A 14,236-nucleotide genomic window follows, 5' to 3' on the forward strand; every position below is an offset into this window, starting at 1 on the left:
AGTCAGGTGTATTTAAAAAAACATTTTAGGGTTTTTATTTTGTCGGCCTCCAAGGAGCGCAGTTTTTAAGTTAGCGGCACCAAAATTTCAGGATATCAGCAGGTGACACTCCTGATGATACCAGCCAGGCTTGGTAAAGTTTGGTTCAGGGGGTCCAAAGTTATGGACCACCAAAAGGGGTGCCCCATCCCCCATTGTTTCCAATGGGAAATAGTAGATGGGGCTACATTTTGAGGGTCCATAACTTTGGACTCCTTGAACCAAACTTCACTAAACCTGGGTGGTATCATCAGGATAATCACTTGTTGATACCAGCCAGGTTTAGTGATGTTTGGTTCAGGGGAACCAAAGTTATGGATCCCCAAAGTGGGTGCTCCCATCTCCCATTGTTTCCAATGGGAGCTAATAGTAGATGGGGCTACACTTTTGAGGGTCCATAACTTTGGACCCCATGAACCAAACTTCACCAAACCTGGGTGGTATTATCAGGAGGGTCTCCTAAAGATACTCTGAGATGTTGGTACTGCTAACATAAACATTCCTCCCCTGACAGGCACCCTCAAATTTCCCCCAGATTCTGCCTTTAAATCATTCCCCCTTTCTGAGTGGATTTAAAGGGAGAATCAGGGTTTACAGAGCTAGTTTACTGTTTTTCTTTTAAATAAATATTCAAAAACATTTAACCTAATGATGCCTCAATTAATATAATTTTATTGGTATCTATTTTTATTTTTGAAATTTACCAGTAGCTGCTGCATTTCCCACCCTCGACTTATACACGAGTCAATAAGTTTTCCCAGTTTTTTGTGGTAAAATTAGGTGCCTCGACTTATATGCGGGTCATAAGAACATAAGAACAAGCCAGCTGGATCAGACCAAAGTCCATCTAGTCCAGCTCTCTGCTACTCGCAGTGGCCCACCAGGTGCCTTTGGGCGCTCACATGTAGGATGTGAACGCAATGGCCTTCTGCGGCTGTTGCTCCCGATCACCTGGTCTGTTAAGGCATTTGCAATCTCAGATCAAAGAGGATCAAGATTGGTAGCCATAAATCGACTTCTCCTCCATAAATCTGTCCAAGCCCCTTTTAAAGCTATCCAGGTTAGTGGCCATCACCACCTCCTGTGGCAGCATATTCCAAACACCAATCACACGTTGCGTGAAGAAGTGTTTCCTTTTATTAGTCCTAATTCTTCCCCCCAGCATTTTCAATGAATGCCCCCTGGTTGTAGTATTGTGAGAAAGAGAGAAAAATTTCTCTCTGTCAACATTTTCTACCCCATGCGTAATTTTGTAGACTTCAATCATATCCCCCTTCAGCCGCCTCCTCTCCAAACTAACGAGTCCCAAACGCTGCAGCCTCTCCTCATAGGGAAGGTGCTCCAGGGTCGACTTATACATGAGTATATACGGTATTCCTTGGGGGTGTTGCTGCTTTAAGTATATCAGTTATTGATGAAATCAACTTACCACAAAAAGTATACCTTCTTCAGGGGATTTAGAGTTAATAATTAGGTCTCTATAAACGATTAAAGGTTTCAGCTAATATAGGGGACCATCTTATTCTGTACATTTGGCCATGGCTAGGGGGCTCCTGTAGTGAGACAAAATCCTTCAGTTTGAAACTAAAAAGAAGAGGAAGGTGGTCACTTAAGTAGTAGTCTCCTACAGTAAAGACGTCTAGGAGATTTTGTGCATCTCTTGTCTATAAACTATGACACTAGATCTTTGAGTGGAGACAAAGGTGTTCATTGACATTTTTTATGATGTTTTAACCCATTTATCAAAAATCTGCCAAATTGATTTGCAAATTTAGCCAAATATATACCAGCAACATTTGTAGTTTGATCTTTGGATTCGCGGGAGAATGAAGTAAATAATATTTGAAGTGTATCTTCTTCATAACCTTCTTTAACTAAAGAGGGAGTAAGTCTAAGCTATCTCTGGCATTGAAGTCTCCTACTATGATCGTTTCAACCCTGGCATAGTAACCTTCCAGCTTTTCCATATACAATTTCCAATTATTCCATGTTGCACTTAAAGAAATATGGTCTGAATTTGCAGGCAGATATTCATTTTTCAACTATGAGAGAGAAGTTTCCTAAAACTATCTTGAGCTATAGGAGGGCAGGATATATTATTTAACAAATGAATAATTGACTTGGGTAAGTTTTAGGATAAATCATAACCTGAACTCTATTGATTCCCCTGATAAATGGCCACTTCATGGCATGATGTACATATAACCCTGATTCACAAAGAAGGTAATGATCTGGAAGTACTACAGTTGTATAGACCTATTTTCTATTGAATGTAGATTATAAACTCTTCAATTCAGTAATGACAATCAGATTGAGAAGATGCACAGATAAAATAATTCATGAAGATCAAACTGGATTTACCCCTAAAAGATTTATGAAATACAATATGCAATTTGTCATTAATGCTTGTATGTATGTTAGGTCAAAAAAAACTAACAGCCTAATCTAGAGCTATCACGTGGGCAGGGATGGCACTGTTCCAGCATTGTCCCACCCACTCCAAAGGGCAGTCCCACAGCACGGGAAGCCCAAAAAGCAAAAAAACAAAACCCTTACCTTTAACTCCCCCATAATGGGAAATGGAGATATGCCATGAAAATTGCAACATATGTCTGAGCCCTGCTCCACCAGAACAGACAGGATAAACTGGTGGTAGAAGCCAACTAAGATTGGGTCCACCCCGGGAAGGAGGGGAAGCACTGATGGAGTGCTGGGGGCTGCAGCCGGGCATCCCTTATGCTGGCATAAGTGCCCCAGGGAAGGCATTTCTGCTAGCATCAGCCCATGCCACATCCTGAGAAGGATTCTCCATCCTCTCTAGGTTGGGCTGCTCCACTGCCTTTTTGGATGCTAAGAAAGCTTGTGAAAATATTTCTTGGGACTTTATATTGAGTTCTATAGCACTGCAGACAATTCTCAGACTCTATTATGTATGACTTTTCCCCATTTGTCTGTCTTTATGCTGATATGCCAATAAAGGTTGTCTTGACTTGTCTTAACTTGACTAGTACAAGTGATGGCATTGGCAATAAGACAAGACTCCAAAATTAAAGACATTAAAGTTGGCAATGAGGAATTCAAAATGAAATGCTATGCCGGCAATGTAGTGCTAACGATTGTGAACCCTCAATTAAATTCCTTATGCAACTAATTGAGATATATGGATCATTTTCTGGTTATACATTTAATAGAAATAAAACAAAGATTATTTAAAACCCTTTAACGCTGCAAGAAATACTGAGAATTTATGAACTTACAAATTGTGATGTTCACTCCAAAACTGTGAAGTATATATAACTAGACATTTAAAAATACTATTTAAAGATAAATATTCAGCTATCTGGAAAAAACAAAAAGAAGATCTAACAAGATAGTCTAAGCTAAAACTATGTTGACTTGGAAGAATAGTGGTGATCAAAATGAATGTCTTGTCAAAATTAATTTTTTTCAGATGTTACTGATATTCCAGACAAGACATTAAGGGACTAGCAATCATACATAAATGGAATCATTTGGAATCATAAAAAGCCCAGAATCAAATTTAAAATTCTACAAGATGAAAAGGTTTTTTTTTATTTTAGATTGTATTTTATGTTCCTTTAGTACAACTTATAACCAGTGCATATCTACCTATTGTATGTTTGTATACTTACTATCTTTTCTCCTGTATCTTTTTTCTTTTGTTGTTATAATGTTTTGTGAAAAAAGTTTTATTTTAAAAAAGGATAAATCATAACTGAGGGAGGAACGAGACCCATAGTGTAACTAGCCAGCTAAACCTATTTCAGCTTGAAGAATATTAATTTATATTTTATCAACAGAACTATATGGTGCCTACTTGAGAATAATCAAGTGTTGGAGTAATACTGGGAGCTCAATATAAACAGGGATTAAGAAGAAATAGTCATTTTATTTTAAAGAGAACCTTTTGGCCACCTATGACAGTCCATCTTTTTTTCTATTGTACTACAAACTGAAGACCATGTATCAATGAAAATTGCTTTGGGAGCCCACTAGCCAAAAAGCAGCCTAGAAACAGAATTAATGCAGAAAAATCTTTAAACTATAGAATTTAAGAACTCTGGCAATAAGATCATATATTCTCTTAGTTTGGAATTAGTTTGGAATTGCCATTTGGAAAAAGGGTTTGATGATTGTTGATTTTTATTTCAGAGATGCGTTTGGTCCCAAGTTACATCCTTGATATTAAAAGTATCACTCATATGTTTGGGTGGATTTTGTATCTTCTACCACTATCCAGCCAGACTGGAAGTGTAGAAGATAAGGAGGCAGGCTGCTCCAATGAACTCACAGTTACTTTGAAAGTTACCCAGTGATGAAATCTTTGTATTGAATTTTGATAAAGAACCAAAATACAAAGTCATTCATGCGCCCATTTCAGCAAACATATCAACAGGACTTTAAACACATGCAAACACAATTTATAATCTACACACATGCATCGCATGCATTATCTGTAACCATACAAAATAGGTAAATCACATGCAATAAATGGTGAGTACAATTTTAATACAGCAGATTCAATTTTTCCCTAATAAAATCTAAAAGATGTTATGTGACTTGTTTATCACTCTCCATCATGCCTCCATTACTTAATTAGAAACTACTGTTTTCCTTCTAGAATTCTTTATTTGCAAGTTTTTTGGGAGGGAGTTGTCACTTTAAGTCTACATAAGAAAAAATGCAATGTTTGGGTCCTATTAGTGTTCAGGCCACAAAATCAAAATCCAACCTTTGATACAGAAAAGTACTTCCAACAATTTCTTAATCAGAATAAGCGTTACAACTGCAATGTCACTATACAAATTTTAGTGGTGTAAATTACACAAAATCTGAAATTGCTGAGAACTTTTAAACATTTTAATGTTAGTAAATCGTTAGAGTCCTAACTCAATTTCAAACCATTTGTTTGTGGTCACATTTAAGAACATATATGGCCATAATATATATTTAAATATTAGATTACATCCCATATTCAAATCTATGGTGATGCTAAAAGCTCCACGAAGTGCTAACATTATTTGTCTTCCATTATAACCCTAAGATTTTTATGTCAAAAGTATACATGAATTTTGCTGCACAGGTAGTCTTAAAGGGATTATTATTTAAATCAGAAATAAAGTAGAAAATACCTACCCTTACCTATTGTTTTGGATATCACATTCTCACACATATTAACCAACAAAAAAAATGTACAAACAAGCAAACAAATGCCAGTACATAATTTAGTAATTTTTATCAATGTCCTTGTTTAAGAATGTGCATAGATATGTTATTCTGGTACAGTTCTTTTAATTAAGAACTTCTTATTTGGATTCTTTAATATTTGTTGTCATATTCTCAGCTCTCAGGTTTTGTGTGAATTTCTCCACATTCTAGCAGCATAAAGACCACCAGGCATATTCAGGACTTCTTTCCCCTCATCTGCTGTTTCATAAAAAAGATCTTCTTCACTTTACACATGAACAAGTTGTCTCAATCCCCCACTCGTCTTTAGATGAGGCAAGAACTCAGATATTCAATGTGAGGACCACCTCCACAGAGATCTCTCACCACTTATTTAGCCCTATAGCTGTTTGTGTACATTAACTCTGGAAAAAGTAGAAGTCACTCTATCAAGCAAGCATACATCCCATCACAAGGCATGTATGGGGGAGAATGAAGCACATGAGGACCTGTTTTTAGCACTTTGGCTACTCTTTTGGAGCAGTATAGTAGCTCTTTTCCTTCATAGCATAGGGGTTTTTTTGCCTTTGTAAGTTCCCTTGGGAAGATGAAATATGACAAGACAAAAACCTCAACCCTCCCTCCATTTCTCTTTCTTTTGCCGATACATAAACTTTTTAAAATTCATCATAGAACCTTGAGTTACAAGTAGTATTTTGCATAACATCTTACATCATGTACAACAACACTGTGAAAGAAAAAAAAAGAAAACTCTCCTTTCCCTCAACCTTTTAAGCCACTTCAAAAACAAGGTTTTTATGTGACCTTTGACACTTGGTGTTAGAGGTTCAACTACAGTAACTTTGGCTACTTGGTACAGCAGATGAAATTTTAGTTGTTTAATTTGATCTGAGTCATAAAATCACAATATGCCTAGAATTATTCTGTGTTGGTATGCAGAAGTGAATATTAAAAGGGCCATTAAGTCCTTCTGTATCAAATTTTCTCTATTTTGAGACACTACCAAAAAAAAAATCCCATTGGACTATACTGAAAATAGGATGAGGAGAAATCATACAAAATCAATATATCTACAATTTATTTCAGTGGCTGACTGTCAGGAATTCTATATGGTATTTTGTTATTTCTAAATGGTAATTCACATTAAAATGATAACAATACCTTTAATTTGAGGTCTTAAATCTGTCGAAGTGGGAAGTTTGCTAAATTTCAAATAGCATCATCTGGAGTTTGAAAACCAAGATTCCCACAATGATGAATTAATCATCATTGATTTATCCAGCTCAGGTAAAGATGAAACGTATTAAATATAGTTCACAGCACAAATGAAACCAGAATACCAATGATGATGACTTCACAAAAGTTTATTTCAGCAAAAAATGACTTTTGTACCCCAAGTGGAACATTTTAGTAAGAAAGTTTGCTTCTCCCCAACCCCAATTCATTTCACAAATACTCTCTATATTGAAAACTAGTTTTCAAAAACATGGGTAAAAAGTTGCACCATGTAGAAGAAGATACAGACACTTCAAAGAAGTATGTGCCTGCTAGAAAATCCAAAATACCAGTAGTAAAGATAACAGTATTCCAAAATGAAGCCACTGCATATTAATATACCACCTGTCTATACAGAAACCAATACAGCAGAGACTGGCCAGAAGTAAGGCATCTGCGATTACATCATCACAGATACTGATCCATCCTCAAATATTTACCAGAAAAGACGGTGTGACTTCATAAGAAACCATTCTCCCTTTAATTTCACTATTTAATGACAGAAAACACCTGAACTCTTATCCATAAGGAAAAAGCTACTTACTTGCTTACATGTTAACAGACACTTACCGCTTCCCTTGGTTGTTCTTTTGGTGTCAGCAACACAGACAATAATATAGTTCCAAGATCGTCATCTGGGTAATGTGGATCCTTCAGACTCAATGTAACATCGATTGGCCTAGGAAACCAAATACGGAAACATCTGTTGTTTAAACAATGCCTTGGTGTTTCTGAGTCTCATGTTCTGCAGACTGCACATCATAAAACAAGCAATTTAAGAAACAACTAATGGCATGCATCCAGTCACGTACTTCTGAAAGACTTACAGTGCAATCCGGGGGGGGGGGGTGGTGGGGGTGGTCATCAAACCACTTAGGAGGCAGTGTGACCCTGTGCTGGTGTACATGCCACTTGTACCAGCTGAAGAAGCATTTACACTAACACAGAGGAACTTATGCTGGTGTGTGTGGGGGGGGTGTGTGTGTGTGTGTGCCAGCCTTGAAGGGGGTATTCCAAGGGGGCAGCTTTGGTTGGCTTTCTGAGCCCCTTTCAGCCTGGTAATGCTCCTATTTGCCAGAACAGACTTACACCAGCAAAATCAATGGTACAACCCACTGTGCTGCACAGGCCCCTTTCATGGGGGGAGGGAGTGGCTTTTGGCTTGCTGCCTTTGGTGCACTTTTGGCTTGCTGTCCGTGGTGCACTTTGGAAATGGCACAGCTGCATCATGACCATGGTGCAACACTCCCCCCTGACTGCACTGTTAATCACATTTAAGTCTTCCCAATTCTCCCCTCCCTCGTCAGACCCCATTCCCTCCCCCCACCACCATACTGCTGACTCCCAGGAACAACTTGCAAGGGGCGCTCTGCAGATTGGATATGGAGTCTTTTAAGAACATTATTTATTTATTATTTAAGGGCTATTTAGAGGCTACCTTTCTCACTGAGACTCACAGTCGATTCCATGGTATAAATTAAATACAATCAACAGGATGGGATTGACTTGAACTAAGTAGACAAGAATCACGGTCATAAAGAAAACTTTAGCTCATAATTGGGGTGGTTTGTGATTGTGAGGCCAAGTCTAGGAAGAGGGTCCAGAGTCACTGCTCCCCAACAATGCTCTCTCACAAGGCCAGGCAAAGGATGGCTCTCACCCCATGAGAGGTGACATAAGCATTAATACAGATTACCAGCTGCCTAAGCCCCAGATAAGGGAGGTACAAGTGGCAGTAGCAGTCTGTTCTTTTTATTTGTCTCCTCCTTGGGGGATCCAGGGTGGTTGCCTCTACCACATCTTAGGTTTAGAACAACTTTTTTGCCCATTTTGCCTCTTTTGCCCATTTTCTAATATTGCCTCTACATACAATATAAGGTTGTTCTCTTATATCATTCCTTCTCCTACTTAGCCTGCATTTAGAGATAAAATGCAATTTCTTGCATTCTTACCAAGCCTTTTCAGAAAAGATAGTCACACTGAAATCCAGATGTGAGAGATTGGGGGGTGGGTTAGGGTCTGACTGTCTTATATAATTTGAATTCCATAAAGTATGGTGGCAATTTATTTTTTAGAAACCACACACAACCTGGAGACTCTAAGCACTCTAACCATGTGCAGTCAAGTGTAAACATGTCTGCCTTATACTGTGTTTCAATGTGTAATCTAAGCCACATTCTCAGATATCACAGGCAACTGCTCGCTTTCTCTCTTGGTTCATTGAGAAATTAAGGTGAGTTGGTAGAGCTTAGAAGTATCCCATTCTTTATGATAGACATTCCTGTTCTAAATCTTCTCACACAAACTGAAAGGCTTTAGGATTTGGCCAAGAAGCTGTTGTGGTCATTTTGTATCCTTTGTTTTAAGGTGTGGCAAGAAAGGGGATCTGATTCTTTAAAAAGAGGAAAAAAAGACGTACCTATTTTGTTCTAGTGAACTGAGGTCCAAAAATGCTGATCCCATGAAATCATCTTGGAGGCCAAAATCATAATCAAAGACCTAAGATGGAAAAAAAAGCTACATAAAACTTGTAAATGTGTTCTGTTCTATTTGCTGGATATCAGGTAAGATAAATTTGTTTTAACATCTTCGCCTCCAAATTTTATTTCAACTTTGTATGGAAGTCATTTGCCTAGGGTGCTTGATTTCACCATTTACTTTTTGCTGAACAATTTTGAGAAGAAAAGAGAATGGATACTGCAAATTTTGCTGCAAATGTGTTCAGCTATCAAAGGCAGTGATCCTATGTGAGGAGATCTCTCGGTCCAGTTCCTATCAAGTACCAGTGAACACCTATTGTAACAGATTTGCACTGGGTTTTCCCAAAGCTGAGAGAAACAAAGACACTGCTGATTCAAACTGATTGGTAGCTATTAGCATCACTAAGGACCACAATAAGATTTTATTGAAACAGCATTAATTGAAGACTGATTTATATGAATGGTGAATGATCTACAGTTGTCCCTTCCACATCATTGGGATTAGGGGCGCAGCACCCCTCACAATCTGGAAAACTACCTAAAATTGTTTTTGACAAGTTGGTTGCCTTCAGGTGGAAGCGAGAAGCAGGGCTGCGGTTTTTCTGGTGGCCTGTGTGCAATGGCAGTTATTTGGCTTCTCTAGGTCTGCTCCAGAGGCGGTGGTTGGTGGCATTGGTGGCAGCAGTCCCTTGATAGCGGAAGATGTGAGGGGCTTTTCATCAGCAGCCCCCCTTGTGGCACTGGAGTTTGCTTTGGTGGGTGGGGTCTGGCACCGACCCATAATAAGCCGAAACCAAGATGTGGAAAATTGCAATGTGGAAAGGACAACTGTAATGTATATATATATAAATCTATCAGTGCGTTTTTCTGCTGACAGGTAATCTCCCAAACTACTGCTTTGAAATATTCACACAACGTCGCATTTGCGTGCGGCCAGGTTTCCATACTGTTTCTGCGCCTCCTGTGTATATGTCACAACTGTGCCAGTTATTGTGTACATGCCACACCTGTGACAGTTGGAACCACAGCTCTGTTTCGCAACAGCGCCATCTGCTGGCCGTCAAAGCAATACAAAGCAAGACAAGGGAAACAAATATGCCTTCCTTGAAAACCGCTGCCATCTGCCAGGCCCACCCACCTTAGTGGAGGAAGGGGAAGGTGAGGGAGGGTCCTGGGGTTTGCTGGACCAAACGCTCTGAAATTTGAACACAATGTAGCTTATGCCTCCCAGCGTGTTTTCAGCTAGATAATTCGCCTGCAAGGGAAGGGAGTGAAAAGCCCAGGGCCAGCCACCTGGACATGGCCCACCCACCCTAGCAGAGGAAGGGGAATGGGGCGGGGTGCCATGCAAGGGAATGGGAGAGAGGGAGGGGAGCGAGGGGCCCCTTGCCCCTCCCCTCCTTTGCAAGCATTGTGCAATGACACATGTTCGAACCATTCGCTTCCCCTTTTCTTTCTTTTCCACTTCACCAGACTCAGCCACAGCAACGCGTGCCCGGGCCCGCTAGTTATCTATGTAAACAATTGCATGCTGAGTTAAGCAGGACTGGGGGGGAAGGTAGAGTAGAAATGAATCAGGCTGAGTGAGAATGCGCATGTAAGAAAAGCCAATTGGGTTGTGCTGTATGGTTAGTAAGGAATACACTGATACAATTTGCTAAGCACCTACAAACTGATGAACTATTAAGATTGTTTAAAAAAGATCAGGATTCTGCTCACAACTAGTGAACAAGATGTGAGACAAACTGCAGAGAGTTTGAGAATCCATAATTAAGAGGGGAAGAGCCGCCTTGAGTCTTCCAGAAAAAGGCGGGGTATAAATGTAATGTAATGTAATGTAATTAAATAAATAAATAAATAAATAAGAGGAAGATATAAAGTTAACAGCTTCTTGTTAAAAATAAAAAACCTATGGAACTTTTTAAAAATTGAATTTCTAAGATAACAGTAAGCTACATAGCTACCCCTTTTGGTGGCATTAAGTCTATGCTGCTGAAGGGGGTGATCCTGGGCTGAAAGTCCTTTGGGAGCTGACTAAAATCGCCTCTGCCCTCCAGAATGCCCTCGGAACACCTCCCTCAACACCAGCGCAGTCTCCTGTGGTGCAGGAGTGACAGTGTGGAAGACCACTTCCTGGTTCCTGAGCCACAGTGTTCCATTGCCAGGGGTAAGTCTCTCTGTGCCTGTGTCCATGCCACTCTGCATTGTGCTGGTGGCACTGATGGCAGCAAAACACTTCTGAAACTTCCAATGAAGCTTCCGCCATCCCCCTTGGATTGCAGTCTCAGACTTAAATGATATATGTGACTCACCTTTATATATAATTGTTCCCTTAAGTGCTCAACAAAGATGAAAGTATTTTCTTCCCACACTGGGTTAAGATTCTTATGGATTGTTTTGCTTCTAAAGACCTCTTTTCCACCTATTTTGAATTTGACATATGGATCACTTGTTCCTGATTAAAAACAAACAAAAAAGCATTATTTATATATTTTAAAAGCTGTAAAAGTAATTTTACAAAAATTGACATTCTCTAGAACTGACCATTTTAGCAAAAAGGTCAATCCTTTTAAAATTTTATAACAGCTATTTTATCTGCTAGCAAGTAACAGAAAAAAAATCTCTAACATACTGAGAATGCATCCTCATACAGAGCTGCTCCAGTCTAATTCACTGATCTCAATGGACTGACACTGTAGCAGCTGCATAGGATTGCATTATGAGCCATGAAATTGATTCTCAGAACTACTAAGCAGTAGGCATTTTATAGTCATTTTCGAGAAGAAAACAGCTGGTCATAATGGTGATTTTTCTCTCTTAAAAGTAATCAAGATTAATCAAGTGCACAGTACCACCAAAATGCAAAGATTACTGCTAACCAGTGCAGCTTGAATAATATGTTTATATGTGCATTTCTGTATAGCACAATTGTTATAGATAGCAGAAACTCATTTTCATGTAAACTTTACCCTGTGAAGACATTTCAAAGATGTGTAATATTGCTTCAACCCACAAGATGGCAATGTATCCCGCCCAAGCCAGTTCTTAGAGAATTTAATTCGCAGATCTGGAATCATTTTACTCAGACCAACACAATCATCATAAATTTGCTATTTATGTAGAAGTTCCTCAGTCCACATCTTTTATCCAACACAGATAATTTCACTCCATTTTTTCCCAGATAAACATTAAATAACCGAGCTAGATGAAGTATGAATGTTACATCCATTTGTCTGTCATTCCATATTAACTGGCTCTTAGTTACTGGGTTCAAAATAAAATGCAGACCATCACAAAGAAAGCCATTCACAACCCTGGTCCCTGATATCTGCAGGACAGGCTCTCCTCCTATGTTCCGCCATGATAGCTTTGGTTATTTGAGCAGGGCCTTCTCAAATGAGCAAGATCAATAATTGCTTAGACATGAATTCTCTGTAACAACCTCCTCTCTATGGAACAGCTTGAATGAACAGGTCAGGAAGGCTCCCACACTTTTGGCTTTCTGAAAACTGTAAGACTGAACTATTCAGAATGGCATGTGTCTGTAAAGCACTATTTAAGTTGCAGCTAGTTTATGGTGATCTCAGGAAAGGGTTTTCAAGGCAAGTGAGAAGCAGAGGTAGCTTACCATTGCTTTCCTCTGCAGATTCATCTTTGGTGGTCTCCCTTCCAAGGACTGACCTGGCTTAGCTTCCAAAGCCTGACAAGATCAGGCTATACTATACCATTCCACTCAAAGGAATAGGGCTACATTAAAGCAGTAATTCATGAATACATTTCAGTAGAGAGAACAGGAGTGTAGATTATACTAATATACATTATCTGTTACTATGCATTTTATCTTGCTCTCACCACATTATATATCTACTTGTGTAATATTACTTCTTGCATTATTTAGCATATCATGTTTAACACGTATATGACTTGTTTCAGATTTCTGAAATCCTATTACATTGTTTACTAGATGGTTCCTCATCCTGTTGATTGCACCGGCTTATATTATTTATTATTATTATTATTAGCCTTTATTAGGCATAGAAGGCTTATATTATGTAATCTGCCCTGAGTCTCAATGAGAAAGGCAGACTATAAATAACAATAAATAAATAAGATGATTCACAAGCTAAATAACCAAATAGACTTCATTTTGCCCCACCCATGAAAAAAAATCTTGCAATGCAAGACATTTTCTAACATTCCCTTGTTCACTGCCTTGAACTAGTACCAAAGAGTTTTATGTAATCTGTAGACAAATGCTTCATTTCTAGAAGTAATAACTATTCTGGGCACATGGTGGCAACATTTCCCTACAAAAACTGGCAGTTTAGGGTAAGCCTGGCACTATCCTGATACTTAGATCTGCTTCTTCTGCCTAGCTGCTTTTGTACTATCCAAGCTAATCCTGCAAACCCATCAGTAGCTGTAGAAGACTTGTTCTGTCATTTTTCAGTTCAGTATATTTTACCCCTTCTTACTAAAGCGAGTGTCTTTCTCCTGTTCCCTCCAGGACCGTGATAACTCCCCAAGCTCTTGCGCCGGACTCTTCATTGCATCACACATTGGGTTTGACTGGCCTGGCGTCTGGGTCCACATAGATATTGCAGCACCAGTCCACGCAGTGAGTGCCGACGCTGATGAATATGCCTTATGGGAGAGAGGCCCGCCTTTCTCTCTGTGGATAGTTGCCAACCTATAGGCCCGTGGTGGTGAACCTTTGGCACTCCAGATGTTATGGACTACAACAAACCCATCAGTAGTAACAATGATGACCATGAAGATCAATGCACTCCCAATTTGAATTGTAGGTGTCAAACATGCTGATGGAATACCCCTGTAACTCAATCACTGCATCTGGAATAACCTATCAATATTTATTTATTTATTTATTTATTTATTTATTTATTTATTTATTTATTTATTTATTTATTTATTTATTTAGTTAGTTAGTTAGTTAGTTAGTTAGTTAGTTAGTTAGTTAGTTTATAGACTGCCCTCCCCCTGTAAGAATTCACTGAACACCACTGTCTGTAAATTCTACAGAATCAAAATACCTTTTCTCCCTCCACCCCCACACACACCCCCCCGGCTGCCGCTCCAGAAACACCAGAAAGACAGTCTCTGGCGCACAGGCTTGGGCTCAGTTCAAACATGCCATGGGATACACGTAAAGAATCCAAATCGTTGTTCTATGTAGGGCCCATCACATTTAGCACGAACCCTTCATGTTCAGTTAA

At 39.1% G+C, this 14,236-nt stretch overlaps 1 protein-coding gene across 8 annotated transcripts in view; it reads right to left on the bottom strand.

Annotated features, from left to right (window-relative positions):
- Positions 1-14,236, bottom strand: part of MCTP1 (multiple C2 and transmembrane domain containing 1) — a 261,364-nt gene that overhangs the window by 167,676 nt on the left and 79,452 nt on the right. For all 8 annotated transcript variants that reach the window (XR_007245065.1, XM_048503523.1, XM_048503522.1 and 5 more), the window contains exons 3-5: positions 11,315-11,457; positions 8,942-9,021; positions 7,093-7,201 (exon numbers count right to left, since the gene is read on the bottom strand). Coding sequence is in view for 7 of the 8 variants with exons in the window: in XM_048503523.1 (XP_048359480.1) it covers positions 7,093-7,201; positions 8,942-9,021; positions 11,315-11,457 (332 nt within the window). In the remaining variant the exon portion in view is untranslated. The remainder of the gene's footprint in view (positions 1-7,092; positions 7,202-8,941; positions 9,022-11,314; positions 11,458-14,236) is intronic.

Source organism: Sphaerodactylus townsendi, linkage group LG07 (genome assembly GCF_021028975.2).
Source record: "Sphaerodactylus townsendi isolate TG3544 linkage group LG07, MPM_Stown_v2.3, whole genome shotgun sequence".
NCBI classification, from domain to species: Eukaryota; Metazoa; Chordata; class Lepidosauria; order Squamata; family Sphaerodactylidae; genus Sphaerodactylus; species Sphaerodactylus townsendi.